At 44.5% G+C, this 17,782-nt stretch overlaps 1 protein-coding gene across 1 annotated transcript in view; it reads right to left on the bottom strand.

Annotated features, from left to right (window-relative positions):
- LOC129334336 (ephrin type-B receptor 5) overlaps nucleotides 1-17,782 on the bottom strand; it is a 211,808-nt gene that overhangs the window by 144,619 nt on the left and 49,407 nt on the right. Inside the window, exon 3 of the mRNA XM_054986362.1 lies at nucleotides 2,120-2,184. Coding sequence (XP_054842337.1) covers nucleotides 2,120-2,184 — 65 coding nt within the window. The remainder of the gene's footprint in view (nucleotides 1-2,119; nucleotides 2,185-17,782) is intronic.

Here is a 17,782-nt window from a genome sequence, read left to right as displayed (position 1 = left end):
AAGCCTCTTTTTCGAAAGTATAGTATAGATTTTGAAAGTCTTGAATTATTATTAGCTAACATTAATTGTCGATGTTATTTGTTTATTAAATGTATGCCCTCCCCTTTCCTTCACAGGCCTCGAGGTGGTGAGAAACCCCTCCATCCTTAGCTTCAGCCAGCCTGCCGTGTCGTGTGTCTTCCAACAACACCCTGAAGACTTATACTCAAAGGTCTTATAAATGTAAAAAGAGATTTATCATCATTCAATTAATGTAATAAAAATAAAAACAGTTTGAACTGTAAAGAAAGGGATGTGTCAAAATTCCTGGTACATTAAAAAATCAGCAGAGTTCTCACAAGCTGTGCTAGTTTTCAGCTTACAGGGAATTATTAAAGCAGTGAAACTTTGAAAGATGGAAACTGCCCCCTGAAGGCTGGAGGCGTGCCCCATTCACTGTTAACTAACTCATCTGACTGCAGAAGTGAATCAGGCCTCACTGTGGTCTCAAAGCATGTCAAGAAACTAGTTCGACCAGACAATAATTCGGTGGAAAGCTGAGTCAAACTGGAGCAGAACCGCCCCCCCCCCACTCCCCACTCCCCACAAAACCACCCACATTCTCTTCCAGGTTTCAGAACACACTCCCTTTTCGAAGGCCTGGTCCAACCCAGCCTGCGACCTAAACTATTGGAATTCATCGTTGCCAGGGAAGATCTGGGACATTTGTGTACGTGAAGAGAACTGGGGTGATTAGAGAGTTCTCAGGGGTCCAGTTTTCACCCAGACAGTCTGGTATTTTCTTGGACCGTCTGGGGAAAATGGAGTGAAAATACCAAACATATCAACGTGCATGGATATTTTTGTGCTTGGATGGGTTAGTTGGGAGGAAAAGCTGGCCGAGCAAAACAGTCGCTGTCCGCAGCAGCTGGGCCTGGGCCTGGGCCTGCATGAGCGGGGGCAGCAGCACCAGCCGGCCCTCACTGAGGAGAGGAGGACTCCGGTTCAAGCACCGCCTTCTGCCCGCCCCCCAGGCAACACAGCCAGACAATCTCCAGCTGCTGGAGAAAGCGAAGACCCAGGGCCCTCGAGGAGACTTGGCGCCTCACGCCCTGCCCCCCCCCGCCCCCTCTCCCCTCCTCCCTGCGCCTCCAGCACAGCAAGCCAATCTGGCAGTGGAAGGAAGGTGCTGCCCGCTGAATTGCCACTAAACAGCTGAGAGGCACGGCTACCCCCTCCCCTGGGATAAGTAGGAGGCAATCCTGAGATGAAAAACATCCTCCCTTTCCTTGGAGAAGAGAGACAAGAATGGCTCCTCCCACACAGGGGAAGGAGCACCCCCTCCTCTTTCCCCGAAGAGGCCCCTGCCCAGTGGCATCGACAGCTGCGGGCAGTGCGATGACATCACTCCCGGAAATGACATCATCGCACTGGGGGCAGGAGCATGTGCACGCTTTGTGCATTTGCAACGATCTTTCCTCCGGTGAGTACCAGGGGCCCGCTCTCCCCAGTGCCCAGTATTTGGGGGGAAACCATCTGCCAACCCCAGTGAAGATGGGAGGGAGACCTCACTCTATATTGTCAGGCCCCAAAGCAGCCCCACGTAGGCCACTCTGAAGGCTCCCACAAAGACAGGCAGGGAAAGCCAGAGGGGACCGGCGTGCCTTTGGCCACCTTTCCCGGGGGCCTCGATCTGACAGCAACTTCCCCGCTGCAGCCCCAACTGCCCACAAAATGCTGCTCCTGGGTGAAAAGGAACCGCCAGGAATATCCTGCAGGCGGAGCCAGAGGTTGGCAGTGGAGGCAGGCTCAGCCAAAAAACGCTGCCCCTTGGCATTTGTGGAAGTCCTCAGCTGCCTCCAAGCCATTGTTTCTCAAATTACTTCAAAGGCTTTGTTAGGGGAGAAACATTTATTTGCTAAGGAAAGGAAAAGGAAGCACAGAACAACCACTGTCTGAGAAAAACGACCCTGAGACTTTACAAACCCCTCCAGATGAGTCTGCCCGTCTCCAGCAATGCTTTGGAAATCTCAGCAGTCAGAACCGAGCTTTCGACAGATGCGCATGTCATGCAAACAGCTTCTTTAAGCCCACGGGATTCATCACAGCAGACAGACAGACACTGGCAAGGGACACCTACCCCGTCAGGAGGATGCGCAGTCCAGCCAATCTCAGATGTCTCCCCCATAGTATCCAAAAGAATTTCTGAAATAAAAGGAAGAGAAATAAACAGCAAAATGTGATGACCGTGGAATGCTTTTTCATAAATGGGTGCTCGTATGTAATATGTGTTCCTCCCCTCCTCTCCCCATATTTTCTCCTGGAAGGGGTGGGAGAGGGAAATATTACTGCTAGCCTCAAAGTCTACTGGATAATAAATATGAAATCTGGGGGATGAGAACCATTAATCGTAAATCTATTTGTTGGTTTTGCAAGTGATTTGTGTGTCTGTGTGTCTACATGCATTCACACAAGATGGTGAGATTCTGGGTTATAGGATGTCACCCAATGTGCACAAACACCTCACAAATTGTGGAAAATTCACATGTTCGGCTCAGCTTTTCATATAAAACCTTGCTTGTGAGAACATCCATTACAGGTCTCTTCTTAGAGACAAAATACTTTTCCATGTGGTCAGGGATCATTTCGTAGAAAAAGAGCTGCAGGAACACATTAGCATAACTAATCAGCACAACTCATTTGCATATGCCACGCCCCTTCACAATCACCAGAAGTGTCTCATTATCATAACTGATTTGCATATGCCCCGCCCCCTGACATCACCTATCCTGGCTGTTCTGGACCCAATCCTGGCCATTCAGGGCCAAAAAGGGCCCCAAAATGGTCAGGATTGGGCCACTGCTGAGCGGTAGAGTGATCCATACCCATCAGCGGCCTGATCCTGGCTGTTTCGAGACCAATCCTGGCTGTTTTGGGCCTGATCCTGGCCATTTTGGGCCCAAATTGGGTTGTTTTGGCCCTGATCCCGGCCAAAATGGGCCCCAAATGGCCAAAAATCAGGTGGGCAGGGCCACCTGACATGTGACCTTTTCAGAGAACTACCAGAACTGCGTTCCTGTGCATTCCCCCTCAAAATAAGCCCTGCATGTGGTACCTACTAAAACTCATCTTCCAAAGATGGGCCTACAAGCCAACAGGCAAGCAGTTGCCTGGTCTGACCCACAATCTGTCAAGAAAGGTTGGAACTGAAGAGACACAAGTACAGCAGAAGCCGAGATCAATACCTCACATATTATGGTACAAAAACGAAGCGCTGTGGTGCAAATCTTGCCTCAAACAGACTAACTCGTTCGCAAGCCACTCACAGCTGCCACACCCCTCTGCAATATGAGGCTAATAATACGGGCCTACTTTACAGGATGTGGTAAGGATGTCCACGAAGCACTATGAACAACACACATTATTTATTTTTATTAATATTAATATTTCATAATTGATATTTATTACTTAAATAATTAATATTAATATGTGTGCCCATTACAATCTTACCTTGCATGAAAAGCCCAAAGGAGGAAGGGGGGCTGATGCGTGCTGTGCTATCGGCATGGCCAGACTTACAACACTGGCGCACGATCTCCCACAGCACATCCCATCATCTTCCCCAAGTCCAATTTCCAATTTAGTGCTGAAATTTTGTACTTAGAGAGGTGTAGGGCCAGAAAGAAAATGGAGGGGGGCGGGGCAGGCTACAAGGTTTTTTCCCACCACCCCTGAAAATTTCCAAAGGAAAAATGGAAAAAAATGGAGAAAAGTTGAACAAGAAGTTTCTTACAAAATTAATTTTCTCTTTTAGAACGTCTTTACTCCCTCAAAATGCTTTCTAGTAATTATTTATGGGAATCCTTAGGTAATTCGAATTCCTATATACAGCAGACACGTTGAATACTCACCTGTGTCAGATTTCTCCTTCTGCAGCTTACTAAATGCAGAGGAGTTAGCCATGTTAGTCTGTAGTAGCAAAATCAAAGAGAGTCCAGTAGCACCTTTAAGACGAACCAACTTTATTGTAGCATAAGCTTTCGAGAGTCACAGTTCTCTTCGTCAGATGCATGGAGGGCAAGAAGAAACTGGTCAGATATATACGTGGAGAGGGGAGGGAGGAGTAGATGCAAACAGTAGCTTCTGATATGGAGATCAGTTTGCTTCTGTTAAGGAAGTCAGTTACTTCTGATAATGAGATAACCATTCATAGTCTCTATTCAATCCCAGCCTGACTGAGTCAAATTTGCATATGAATTCCAATTCAGCAGCCTCCCGTTGGATTTTGTTTTTGAAAGGTTTCTGTTGAACCACAGCGACCTTTAAGTCTTTGGTGGAATGTCCTGGTAGATTGAAGTGTTCTCCCACTGGTTTTTGGACGTTTCCATTTCTAATGTCAGATTTGTGTCCATTTATTCTTTTGCGTAGAGGTTGGCTGGTTTGTCCAATGTACAGAGCAGAAGGACATTGTAGGCACATGAGGGCATATATCAGATTGGAGGATGAGCAGCTGTAAGAGCCAGAGACAGTGTAGTTGATGCCATTGGGTCCTGTAATTGTATTCCCTGGGTAGATATGAGGGCAGAGCTGGCATCTGGGTCTATTGCAGGGTCTGGTATCTGTGCTGGTGACTCTGCTGGCCGATTCATGATGGTAAGTGAGAAGTCGTTTAAGGTTGGGGGGCTGTCTGTAGGCAAGGAGAGGTCTTCCACCCAGGGCCTCTGAGAGAGAAGTATCATTTTCCAGGATGGGTTGTAGATCACTGATGATCAAACCCATCCAACGTATCATCAGTGATCTACAACCCATCCTGGTCATCTTCCAGGGCCTTGCTCCAGGTCCCCCCATTTTCTGAGGTTAGGCAGGTAGTTCCCTGGGAGAGGGTCTTCTCAGCGGTGGCACCAGAATATGGAACTGTCTCCCCAGGGACCCTCATCTGTTCCCTTCTGCTGCCATCTCCTGGCAATGGGTGAAGACTCTCCTCATGCTCCCGGCTTCCTTCCCAATGTTTTGATTGCTCTGGTTTTAATGGTTTTAATGATGTGTTTTTGTTGACTGTAACGATTTTTCGATGTGATTTTAGTATGTAAGTTTTGAATTTGTTAGCTGCTGTCAGGCTCCGCGCTGGGTTGTCAGAGCCTTGGTAGATGCCCCCTCCGCACTGGCCTGTGTGCCAAGCCCAACTCCAGAAAGACCTCCGGATTAGGGGGGGAGGGGGATTCACAACACCCTCTCTCCCTCCCCTGGGGCTGGCCTCACCCGTGTCTCTGCCTCCTTGTATTCTCTCTCTCTTTTATTCTCGCCAACTCCCAGCCTCCTCCTCACCAGCTTCTCTCCGGGCTCGCCTTTATAGGGCCTTCCTGAGGGGAATCCCTCCCCCTCCCCCTCCCCCTGGCTTCTGAGGCTGCCCTGCCTTCCCACGGCGGGACTTCCAGCATCGCTGGCCTGTCCAAGGCTTTCCTAGGGCTCCCCCCACCCTCGGCCCCTCCCTGACCTCTGAGGGTAGGGCTGGCTGGACTCCACCAGCCGAAGCAGCTGCACCGCTGCATCGGCATTTCCCTTGGCAGCCCCCTCCCCCAGCCACCTGGCCCAGCACTGCACCAGGGAATGGGCTGCGGCTGGGGTGGGGGTGGGGCCGCAGTGTTTGGACAAGGTTCTTGCCAGCTCAGCTGCTGCAAGCTCAGCCTGCCACCCGAGGGCCCTTCTTGGCAGCATCTGGACCTGGTTCCCCATGAGCAGTGGTGGCCACCGCTTCCTGCTGTGCTCTGCCACCACCTTCCGCAGCTCCAGTGGTTGCCACATCCTTCGCTACCACTTCTGCGGTCCCATCGGCATCCCTGGGCCTCTTGGTGGGCCGCAGAGTTAAGTCCCCTGACAGCTGCCTTGGTAGCCCTTATGAGAGCAGAAAGGTAGGCATAAATTTTGTAAAATAAATAGTTTGTTTTGCCTGGCATTTCTACAGTGGCCCCTCCTTTCTGTCCTGTTTTTCATTATTGTTGTGACGGAATGGGCTTTTAAAACGGGAAGTGCTAAATGCAGCATCCAGAAAGTAGAAAGGAAAGGGTTAAGAAAACACTGCCTGAAGGAAGAATAGATCGAGAGGAGTTAGCCATGTTAGTCTGTAGTTGCAAAATAGTAGATTCCAGTAGCACATTTAAGACTAACCAACTTTATTGTAGAATAAGCTTTCGAGAACCACAGCTCTCTAGCATCTGACAAAGAGAGCTGTGGTTCTCGAAAGCTTATGCTACAATCAAGCTGGTTAGTCTTAAAGGTGCTACTGGACTCTCTACTATGAAAGAAGAATGATTGACAGGCTGCTCCTCCCTCTCATTTATATGCACCCCCTCACCCGGTTAGCTCCAAGTTTCAGTCTGGGTTGGCACCAGTATGCTGATGACAGCCAGTTGTATCTGTTGTTGGATGGCCGGCCAGATGCGGCCCCAGATGTTTTGGCCGGGGCTTTGGAGGCCATGACCGGGTGGTTAAAGCAGAGTTGACTGAAGCGGAATCCAGCGAAGACGGAGGTCCTGCTCCTGGGCGGTGTGTTGATGGGTTTGAGAGTTTGGCTCCCAGCCCTTGATGGGGCACCGAAGGCATCTGCGCCAAGGGTGAGGAATCTGGGCGAGGAGTTCTGTATGCCTCCCTTTCCACGGAGGCCCCGATCACGGCAGTTGTCAGATCTGCATTCTTATCTTCATCAGGTCCCGCAGCTTGTTCCCCGTCTCTTGACTTCCGGTTTGGGATTCATGGTGGTCTAACGCAGCTCCATTTGCGGAGCTGACCGGACTGCCGTTTTAACCGGCCGGAGGGGTGAAAATAACCCGCGGCCGACTGCTCTCAGGCGGGGAGCAGGCAAAGAACGCTCAAGACCCTAGGGTGAGTTAGATCTCGGACGAGGGGGGGCTCTACACAAGGAGTCTCCCCCCTGATCCTTGAGGTCCCACCTTGCGACGGGTCGGCTATAATCTCTGCGGCAGTTTTGGGGCCAATTCGGCTGGCATAAGACCTACATACCCAAGCTTCGATCGGGGAGGGAAGTCGAGAGGAGAATTTAAGATCGAAACAGCGATTACAACCCGAGAAAGCTGAAGAGAAGGTAAAGATCGCTATCTCTTGAAACGGGACAGATTGATAAAAACAGAGAAGAAAGAAAGTAGATTTTTAAACTGCAACAGATTAGTGAAAAGGAGGCGAAGACTCGGCAGGAGTGGTATTTTAAAAGAGACTAAATTTAAAGAAGTTATTGCAAAAATTGGACTATTGTTTTGAATACCTGTGGTTTCGGAGCTGTGGGAAAAAGACACCATCGCGAGACCTGCTGTGGGAAGACGGGAGACAGGAAGTGCGTAACAACAATAGAGTGGCTGGAGGGAAGCGGCCCTTGCCGACGGACAGGAAGCAGGGAATCGCCATTTTTGAAAGGGGAAGGGTCGCGGCTTCAGCGGAAGAGGAAGTAGGCCATCTTGGATTATAATAATATAGAGAAACCATAGAGAAAAGACGCCCGACATTTTGGATATAAAAAAATTAATTTTGGCAAAGATTGGGACATTTGAAAAAAAAGGAAAACGTTTAAATATACGCCACGGAGCTAAGGAAGAGAGCAGATTCGTGGGAGCGAGCTAAAGCAAGCCCCACGATGTCGAAAAAAGAGTGGCAATCGGCGATAGAAAATTTGGACAAAAAACTTATAGACATGATGAAAGAACTTAAGGACACGAAACTGGAGCTTATTAAAGAGGTCAAAGAAGTTACACAGACAGTAAAGTCGGAGCTGTCAGAAGTGAAAAAAGGCGTGGAAACGATTAGTAGTGAATTACAAGGAACGCAGCAAAGAGTTAAAACAGTAGAAGACGCGATGGAGAATTTAATAGACACGCAACAAACAGAGATGAGACTGGTGAAGGGGAGGATGTCAGTTGCAGAAACTAAACACATGGAGAAGCAGCTTCGTTTTCGTGGTCTGCCGGAAGTGGAAGGGAAGTCAGCGCAAGAACAGATGACTGAGGTGTTGGCTGATTACCTGGGGAAGGAGGAGGAGGAAATTGTGGCTATCCTAGATGTGGCGTACCGTGTGAACTCGAGAATTGCAACCCAGAGGAAACTACCAAGGGATGTGATAGTGCAGTTTACAACTAGAAACATGAAAGAGAGGATTGTGACAAAACAATTTCAAGATCCATTGGAGATTGATGGCAAGACGATTATCATAATGAAGGAACTGCCCAGATCAGTGTTACTGGACAGGAAAAAATACAGAGTGCTAATTCAGACTTTGAAGGACATGAATATCAGGTACAGATGGGAGTTACCGGAAGGAGTGTCCTTTGAGTTTGGAGGGGCAAAAAAACGCATCAGATCTGAGCGGGAGATGGAGAGATTTATCAAGGACAATGAAAAAGACTTACCAACAAAACCATGAATATGGAGTGTAAAGTATTATCTTGGAATGTAAATGGACTAAACTCACCGAATAAGAGGAAAAATATTTTTCATTGGCTACTAAAACAAAAATGTGATATTGTTTGTTTGCAGGAGACCCATATTAGAAAACAGGATGTAAAATATTTAAAATCTGGAAAATTGGGCAAAGAATTTGTAGCGGCCTCTAACAAGAAAAAAAGAGGAGTGGTGTTGTACATAAAAGAGGAGCTGCAGCCAAAATTTGTTATGAGAGATGTGGAAGCTAGATTTGTAGCAGTGGAATGTAATTGGAATTTAAAGAGAGTGTTGGTAGTCGGACTTTATGCACCTAACGGTGCAAAGGAAAGCTTCTTTGAGGATTTAAGGAAGCATTTAGATGATCTTGTATATGACCAGATAATTCTTGCTGGAGATTTCAATGGAGTGACAGAGTTGGAACTAGACAAAAAGACTACAACAGCACAAAAGAAAAGAGGACTATTGCCAAAGCTTTTTTTTGAGTTGATTCAACAAGAGACTCTCGAAGACGTATGGAGGAGAGAATATCCTAAAACCAAGCAGTTTACTTTTTATTCTGCAAGGCATTTTACATTATCAAGAATTGATATGATCTGGGCCTCAAAGGACTTAGCGTTATGGACTAAGGAGGTAGAAATAATGCCGATGGTAGGCTCAGATCACAATCCAATTATGTGGAAATTTGGAAAAAGGAGGAGAAGGAAAGCCTGGAGAATAAATGAGGACTTGTTACAGGAAAGTGAGAATATGGAAATATTGAGAAGAGAGACAAAGTTTTTTATACAATACAATGTGAATAAAGAAGTACCAACCAATAAAGTTTGGGATGCTTACAAGGCGGTTGTAAGGGGCATACTAATGGACTTAAATGGCAGAGCAAGGAAAAAGAAAGAGGAGAAAAGACAAGAGATTGAGGAGAAAATAAAGGCCAAAGAAGCACAGTTAAAAAAGAGACCAGGGAAAAAGAAAATATATCAGGAAATTAAAATTCTTCAAGAACAGTTAACAGCAATGAGTAATAAAGAATTGGAGTGGAACCTTAAAAGACTGAATCAAAAAGCTTTTGAGGGTGCTAATAAACCTGGGAAATATTTGGCATGGCAATTGAAGAAGAAAAGGGAAAAGAAAATAATAAATAAAATCTGTGAAGAAAACAAAACGTATCTGGAACAGACTACCATTAGTAGAGCCTTTTATAAATTTTATGCTAAGCTGTATAATAAAAAAGAAGTAACCAAAGAATCAATAGCATCATATTTGGAGAAAACTAAACTTCCAGGGATCTCGGAAGCTTGGAGAAACAAGTTGAATAGTGAAGTAACCGATGAGGAAATAAGTAAGGCAATACAATCTGCAAATCTAGGAAAGGCGCCAGGGCCAGATGGACTTACGGCTAAATTCTATAAGACAATGGCCAATGAACTGGCACCATTCCTAAAAGAGGTGATGAATGGAGTTTTTAGGGATCAAAGAATTCCAGACACTTGGAGCGAAGCGAATATATCATTGATCCCTAAAGAGGGCCAAGATTTGACTAACGTGAAAAATTACAGACCTATATCACTACTTAACAATGACTATAAAATTTTTGCGAAGATATTGGCGGAGAGACTGAAGGGGTGGCTCTCGGAAGTCATAGAGGAAGAACAAGCAGGCTTTTTGCCAGACAGACAAATAAGAGACAATTTAAGGACAGTGATTAATGCTATTGAATACTATGATAAGCGTTGTGATAAAGAGGTTGGTTTCTTCTTTGTAGACGCTGAAAAAGCGTTTGACAATTTAAACTGGGACTTTTTGTTTGCCACTATGGAAAAGCTACAATTGGGAGAAAGATTCATCAGAGCAATTAAAAAAATCTATAGAGACCAGACTGCAGCAATTGTAGTGAATGATGAATTGACCAAGAAATTGACGATTAGTAAAGGAACAAGACAAGGTTGCCCGTTATCTCCATTGTTGTTCATTTTAGTATTGGAGATTCTGATGATACAAATACGACAAGATGAGGAAATACGAGGAATGAAAATAAAGGACTATTCATACAAGGTTAGAGCATTTGCTGATGACATAATGTTAATTGTAGAAGATCCATTGGAGAACATGCCAAAAGTGATAGATAAGATCAAGGAGTTTGGTGACTTGGCAGGTTTCTTCATTAACAAAAAGAAGTCAAAGATATTATGCAAAAACATGACTAAGCAGAAACAACAATTGTTAATGGAAACAACGGATTGTGAAGTAACTAGTAAGGTGAAATATTTGGGAGTTGAGCTGACTGCAAAAAATATAGATTTGTTCAAGAATAATTATGAAAAATTATGGACTCAGATAGAGAGAGACTTGATCAAATGGAATAGACTGAATCTGTCATGGTTGGGCAGGATTGCAGCAGTTAAGATGAATGTATTACCAAGAGTAATGTTTTTGCTACAGACAATACCAATCATCAGAGACTCTAAACAATTTGAAAAATGGCAGAGGAAAATATCAGATTTTGTTTGGGCAGGCAAGAAGCCTCGAGTGAAAGTTAAAGTTCTACAAGATGCAAAGGAAAGAGGCGGAATGCAACTGCCCAACTTGAGACTTTATCATGATGCAATCTGCCTAGTTTGGTTAAAAGAGTGGATGACGTTAAAGAATAAGAAACTATTAGCCCTAGAGGGATATAAAAAAATTTTTGGATGGCACGCATACCTATGGCACGACAAAGTAAAGGTCAACTCGATGTTCCTACATCATTTTGTAAGGAGAAGTTTATATACAATCTGGAAGAAGTACAGAATTTACTTACAAGAAGGAACCCCCTTGTGGGTGGTTCCATACGAGGTGATAGATCCGAGAGCTGTTGATAATGAACAACAATGTTTAACATATAAAGAAATAACTAAAATTGAAGTATCTAAACTTAGAATAAAGACGCAAGAGGAACTATCACCTAACTACGATTGGTTCCAGTACAGACAGATTAGAGATTTATACAATTCGGACTCTGTAAAAGGGGGCATACGAACAGAGAACTCGGAACTAGAGCAGACCCTTTTTAAAGAAGACAAGAAAAGAATATCCAAGGTATACCAAGTACTGTTGAAATGGTATACTGAGGATGAGATAGTTAAAACACAGATGGTGAAATGGGCTATAAATTTCAATAAAGAAATAACAATGGAGGCATGGGAATACTTGTGGAAAACTACAATGAAGACAACGACATGTATCAATATTAAAGAGAACATTTTCAAAATGATCTATCGTTGGTACATGACACCAAAGAAGATTGCGCTAGGGAACTTGAACACTTCTAATAAATGCTGGAAATGTAAGAAACATGAGGGCTCCCTCTATCATATGTGGTGGTCGTGTGAGGTAGCTAGGCAGTTCTGGGGGGAAATAATAAGAGAAATGAGTGAAATTTTACAGTTTCAAATAAATAAGAACCCAGAACTCCTGCTGCTAAACTTGGGAATGGAGGGAATTCCAGCCCATCATAGGACGTTGGTTTTTTATATGACTGCAGCAGCTAGACTTTTGTATGCGCAGAAATGGAAAGTACAAGAAGTGCCAACTATTGAAGATTGGATCTACAAACTGCTGTATATGGCTGAAATGGACAAGATGACAAGAAAACTGAGAGATCTGGACTCAGGGCAGTTTAACACAGACTGGGAGAAGCTGAAACAATATCTGGAGAAGAAATGGGAGGTGGGAGGAAAACTGTGGCAGTTTGAGAACTACTGAAGTATAATAAAGTATAAAAGAGAGGGGTGACTTTACCGGGGGAGGAAGAGAAATGTGAATTTATAAGCAGTTAAATTAATTGATTGAGATATATATAGACATGTATAGGTTAACTGATAGAGAATAATTAATGATAAGGTTTAAACATGAGGATTGACTAACAATATTTTCTTTCTTTGACAAGATTTATATGCACCAAACTGAATGTATAGAAGAGTTAAATTGATTGAGTATCTGAGGAGTTATATAGAATTACCATAAAAAGACGAAATGAGTAATACATAGAGAACAAATCAAATTGTTTGATTTAAATGTGGGAAATTTTTATGGTTTATGATATATAGGTTTATATAGAAATATTCAAAACTGGAAAATGGGATAAATTGTTTATCTAAAGACGTATAGTTTGGGTGTATAATAAGTAAGGGAGTTAAAGATGTACTGCTTAATATAATGGAGAATGTATATCTGTTTTAGATAGAGGTATTTAATAGAAGTAAGGGAAAAGGGACAGAGGGTGGGAAAGCTGTTGGAAGTCAACAAAAAGGGGGGGAAAGGGAGGGGGTTAGAAATGAAAAATTAGGGGAAAATTGATTGTAATGTAAAAATAACAATGTTCTAACCCAATAAAAAATTTTTCAAAAAAAAAAAAAAAAAGACTAACCAACTTTATTGTAGAATAAGCTTTCGAGAACCACAGCTCTCTAGCATCTGACAAAGAGAGCTGTGGTTCTCGAAAGCTTATGCTACAATCAAGCTGGTTAGTCTTAAAGGTGCTACTGGACTCTCTACTATGAAAGAAGAATGATTGACAGGCTGCTCCTCCCTCTCATTTATATGCACCCCCTCACCCGGTTAGCTCCAAGTTTCAGTCTGGGTTGGCACCAGTATGCTGATGACAGCCAGTTGTATCTGTTGTTGGATGGCCGGCCAGATGCGGCCCCAGATGTTTTGGCCGGGGCTTTGGAGGCCATGACCGGGTGGTTAAAGCAGAGTTGACTGAAGCGGAATCCAGCGAAGACGGAGGTCCTGCTCCTGGGCGGTGTGTTGATGGGTTTGAGAGTTTGGCTCCCAGCCCTTGATGGGGCACCGAAGGCATCTGCGCCAAGGGTGAGGAATCTGGGCGAGGAGTTCTGTATGCCTCCCTTTCCACGGAGGCCCCGATCACGGCAGTTGTCAGATCTGCATTCTTATCTTCATCAGGTCCCGCAGCTTGTTCCCCGTCTCTTGACCCACGACGTAGCTGCAGCGATCCAGGCAACTGTCTCCTCCAGGCTTGGATTACTGCAACTCGCTCGCTCTGTGCAAGGCTACCCTGGAGACTGATCCAGAAGCGACAACTGGTCCAGGATGCAGCAGCACGAGTCCTCGCGGGGACTTCGGTTAGAACGCACATGCAACCTGTCCTGCGCCAGCTGCACTGGCGTCTGGCTGAATTCCGGGTCAAGTTCAAGGCTTTGGTTTTGACATTTAAAGCCCTCAGCGGACTGAGACCGACGTACCTGCGGGACCGCCTCTCACCACATGTTCCCTGGAGGGTGCTTCGTTCAGCTGACAAACATCTACTGGTGATCCCTGGCCCCGAGGATCTCGCCCTGGCACCAGCCTGGTGGAACTCTCTCTCCATTGTTGTTCCACCAGGCCTCTAAGATGGAGATGTTCTGCCAGGCCTATGGTTGTGGCTAGGGTGTGGGCAAGCTACCCGGCCGGCCTTCCTGCCATGGTCTTTTAGGCCACCTTGCCTTGCTGGTTCCATCTTAGCCACCTGCTGTGTCACACCCCACAGTATTTGAGTGCTTAAGTGTATTGCCTGAGAAACAACAAATGTCGCATTTTGGAATGTTCTGGTTTTAATTATTTTGTATTGTACTGGATTATTTTACTCATATCTGTTGTACATTGCTATGTTTTTATCTTTTATTGTATTATGGATTTATCAGGGTTTTTTTTCCATCTGGAACATGGTGGAATGGCATTCCAGCACCTCTTGAAATTAATCATGTGTCTGGTCACCCCACCCACTGATCTCCAGATTGAGATCAGTTCCCCTGGAGGACTAATCGCTTATTAACCGCCTTAGGTGTGCTCCGTGAAGATCTGGAGCACATTGACAAACTTCCTGCCCCACTGGTAGTCCCCACCTGACAGCTGAAGCCAAGGTTTAAAGCATTTCCCCGTGCTTCAGCTGAGGGGGGAATCAACATGCTTCAGCTGGGAGGGGGGAACTGGGAGGGGCTGTGCCCTGTGCGATCACATCACTTCCTGGAAGTGACATCATCACACAGTCCCAGGAGCGTATGCGTGCTTTGCGTACACGCATGTGATGACAGGGTCGCCACCTCCTGTCAGGAGTTGCCCCAGGTGCTGACAACTGAGTTCCACCACCTCTTTCCCCAGAAAAAAAAGCCCTAGATTTGATGTTGTTACCTGCCCTGCGCCCATTTGTGGGGAGGGCTAATTAAAAGTCTAATTAATCAATCGATCTGTGATTGGCCAGTGAGAAGGTAACAATTGGTGCTGACAAAACTGTTGAAGGAGTTGAAGTTTGGAGTCTGGCAAGGATTGTCAGACTAGCAACCCCTCTGTGTGAGGAAAAAGGAAAGTTTGCCCTATCTGGGACAGCTTTATGTTTAAAGATTTTAGTTAAAGAACTAAAATATGAAAACCAGCACTAATTTACACAGACAAGATAGAACTGGGAGCATGTTGTTGGCAGAGAAAGCAGGTTGTGAAAGGAGACACCCCTTCAGCCAAGTAACCAGAGTTATGTCTTTCGGAAAAGACTAATTCCTGCCCAGCGTCTGAAATCTCAACTTCCTCTCTCTTGTGGGCAAGAAAAAAATATACGGACGATCCGGATCCAAAACTGGACTGCAAAGCCTGTGAAAGGGGGTCCACAGCTTTTGCAGTTTGAATGATTTGGGAATGCTCTGTTTTTTCCAGTTTTTTCAGCCTTGAGTCTCCAGTGAGAAAGGCAGAGTATAAATCATGTCAATAAATAAATAAAATAATACACCTATCAATTTCTTTCCCACGAATTCTTCTTCTCTCCTCCGTTTTCTCTCCAACCAAACATTCTCTTTTTCTTCTCGTTAGTCCTCCCGTCATCTTTGTCCCCCATGACCGTCATCCTTGTTTCCAGAGCCCTTCCTTGGGTCTAGTTTCTCATATTTTATTCCTGCTTTCCAACTGGCTTCTAACAGAGGCTTTCATGTGTGACAGAAAGATGAGCATTCCTCACGAAACAGTTCAGGTCAGTAAGCACATGCGGCCGCAGGGATTTTCCGTGGCCCAGTAACAGGGCTGCCGACAGCACCTCTGCTCTTCCCTCTCCAACACTCTGGTTATTTCACATTCCCTCACACTTCCCCCTACCTTTGTCCTTTCTCATCTCCTGTTTCTAACCTGCAGACACAATACAACCTAGACTCCCTGTAACCAACTCAGTCTATCCCCCCCCATATTTACATTAGGGGTTTCCATGGCAATACAAAGGGTTTAATGTGAAGGTTGGGAAACCCAAAGGAACTCTCAGAAGCCCCTTTCAGTCATTAGAATTTTGGTGCTCAAACTGCCTGTAAGGAGAGATCATGTTATCCGTGATCCTCTGCCATTTTGTCTGAAAAAGGCAAAAACCCCCCCAAATTGGGCCCTAGGAAAGATTCAGGATTCCTGAATCAGGCCCAGCACTGCTGACCCGATTCAGAAATACCGAATGAAAGCTTTCGAATGCGATTCGGATTGCTTTGGAAAGCTTTAGTCAAGTAGGGGCAGCCTGCAGCACTTTTCTGGATGTTTGCATTCGCAAAAAGCCAGAAAAGTGCTGTTTGCTCTCAAACTTCCCGCCCCACTGCTTTTCTCCCTTGATGGGAGGGGGAGGAGCATTCCCATTAGTTGAAGCAAGCGGTGCAGGGTTTCTTAAACAAACTTGCTCAGATCCTGCAAACTGGAGGACATGGCTTCTTTTATTGAGTCAAGCCATCTCATTTTAGGTCTTCCTCTTTTCCTACTGCCTTCCACTTTTTCTAGCATTATTGACTTTCCAAGAGAATTTTGTCTTCTCATGATGTGACCAAAGTACAATACCACAGTTTGTCATTTTAGCTTTTAGGGAGAATTCAGGCTTGATTTGATCTAGTACCCACTTATTTGTCTTTTTGGCTGTCCATGGTATCTCCAAAACTCTCCTCCAGCACCACATTTCAAATGAATCAATTTTCTTCCTGTCAGCTTTCTTCACTGTCCAACTTTCACATCCATACATCGTAATGGGGAATATAATTGTTTGAATTATCTTGATCTTGGTTCCCAGAGAGACATCTTTATCTTTAAGGATCTTCTCTAGCTCCCTCACAGCTGCTCTTCCAAGTCTCAATCTCCTGATTTCCTCGTTGCAGTCTCCCTGTTGGTTGATAAATGAGCCAAGGAATAGAAAATCTTCAACAATTTCAATTTCCTCATTTTCAACTTTAAAATTGTGTAACTCTTCAGTAGGCATTACTTTTGTCTCCTTGATGTACAGCTGTAATCCTGCTTTGTACTTTCTCCTTTAACCTTCATCAGTAGTCATTTCAAGTCTTCTCTATTTTCTGTCAGTAACATGGTGTCATCCGCAAATCTCAAATTGTTAATTTTCCTTCCACCAATTTTTACTCCAGCTTCTTCTAGATCTAATCCAGCTTTCCTTGTGATATGCTCTGCATAGAGGTTGATCGGGTAGGGAGATAATACGCAGCCTTGTCTGACACCTTTGCCAATTGGAAACCATTCTGTGTCCCCATATTCTGTCCTAACAGTAGCCCCTTGTCCAGAGTTTAGATAGCACATCAAAACAATCAGATGTTGTGCCACTTCCATTTTTTTAACACAATCCATAGCTTTTCATGATCCACACAATCAAAAGCTTTGCTAAAATCTATAAATCACAGGCTGATTTTCTTCTGAAATTCCCTGGTATGTTCCATTTGCAATGTGATCTCTAATGCCTCTTCCTTTCCTGGATCCAACTTGAACATCTGGTATTTCTTATTCAATAAACTGTAAGTCTTTGAGCATAACTCTGAGTATCTTGAGCATCACTTTGCTTGCATGGGAAATTGACACAATAGTCTGATAGTTGCTGTACTCTTTGGTATCCTCTTTTTTTGGAATTGGAATTTAGACTCAGCGTTTCCAGTCTGTGGGCCATTGTTTTGTTTTCCGGTTTTTGCTGATAGATTCTTGTAAAGATTTTGATGGACTCCATTTCTGTAGCTTGAAATAGCTCTATTAGTGTTCCATCTACTCCAGCTGCTTTGATTCTCCCAACTGCTTTGAGTGCAGCTTTTGCTTCACTTTCTAAGATTTCTCATTTATTATAAGTGCACATGTTAAAAGAATTACTAATTTAAACAAAGTAAGTATACTCATAATTCCATACATCGGCCAGCAATTCCCCACCATAAAAGTTCCCACCCCACATGAAAAGTGAAGGAAAAAATAGGGGGAGGGGAGAATAAAAACAAAATAAAAATCTCTGCTCTTGGATAAGTTGCCAGAGATCACAATACTGGCCTCTCCCCTCTTTATAGTTATATAGATATAATTATTTATGGACCATGTATCTGTCTAAAGCTTAGAG

The sequence above is a fragment of the Eublepharis macularius genome, chromosome 8 (genome assembly GCF_028583425.1).
Source record: "Eublepharis macularius isolate TG4126 chromosome 8, MPM_Emac_v1.0, whole genome shotgun sequence".
Lineage (NCBI taxonomy): Eukaryota > Metazoa > Chordata > Lepidosauria > Squamata > Eublepharidae > Eublepharis > Eublepharis macularius.
This window is presented reverse-complemented; position numbering and strand designations above follow the sequence as displayed.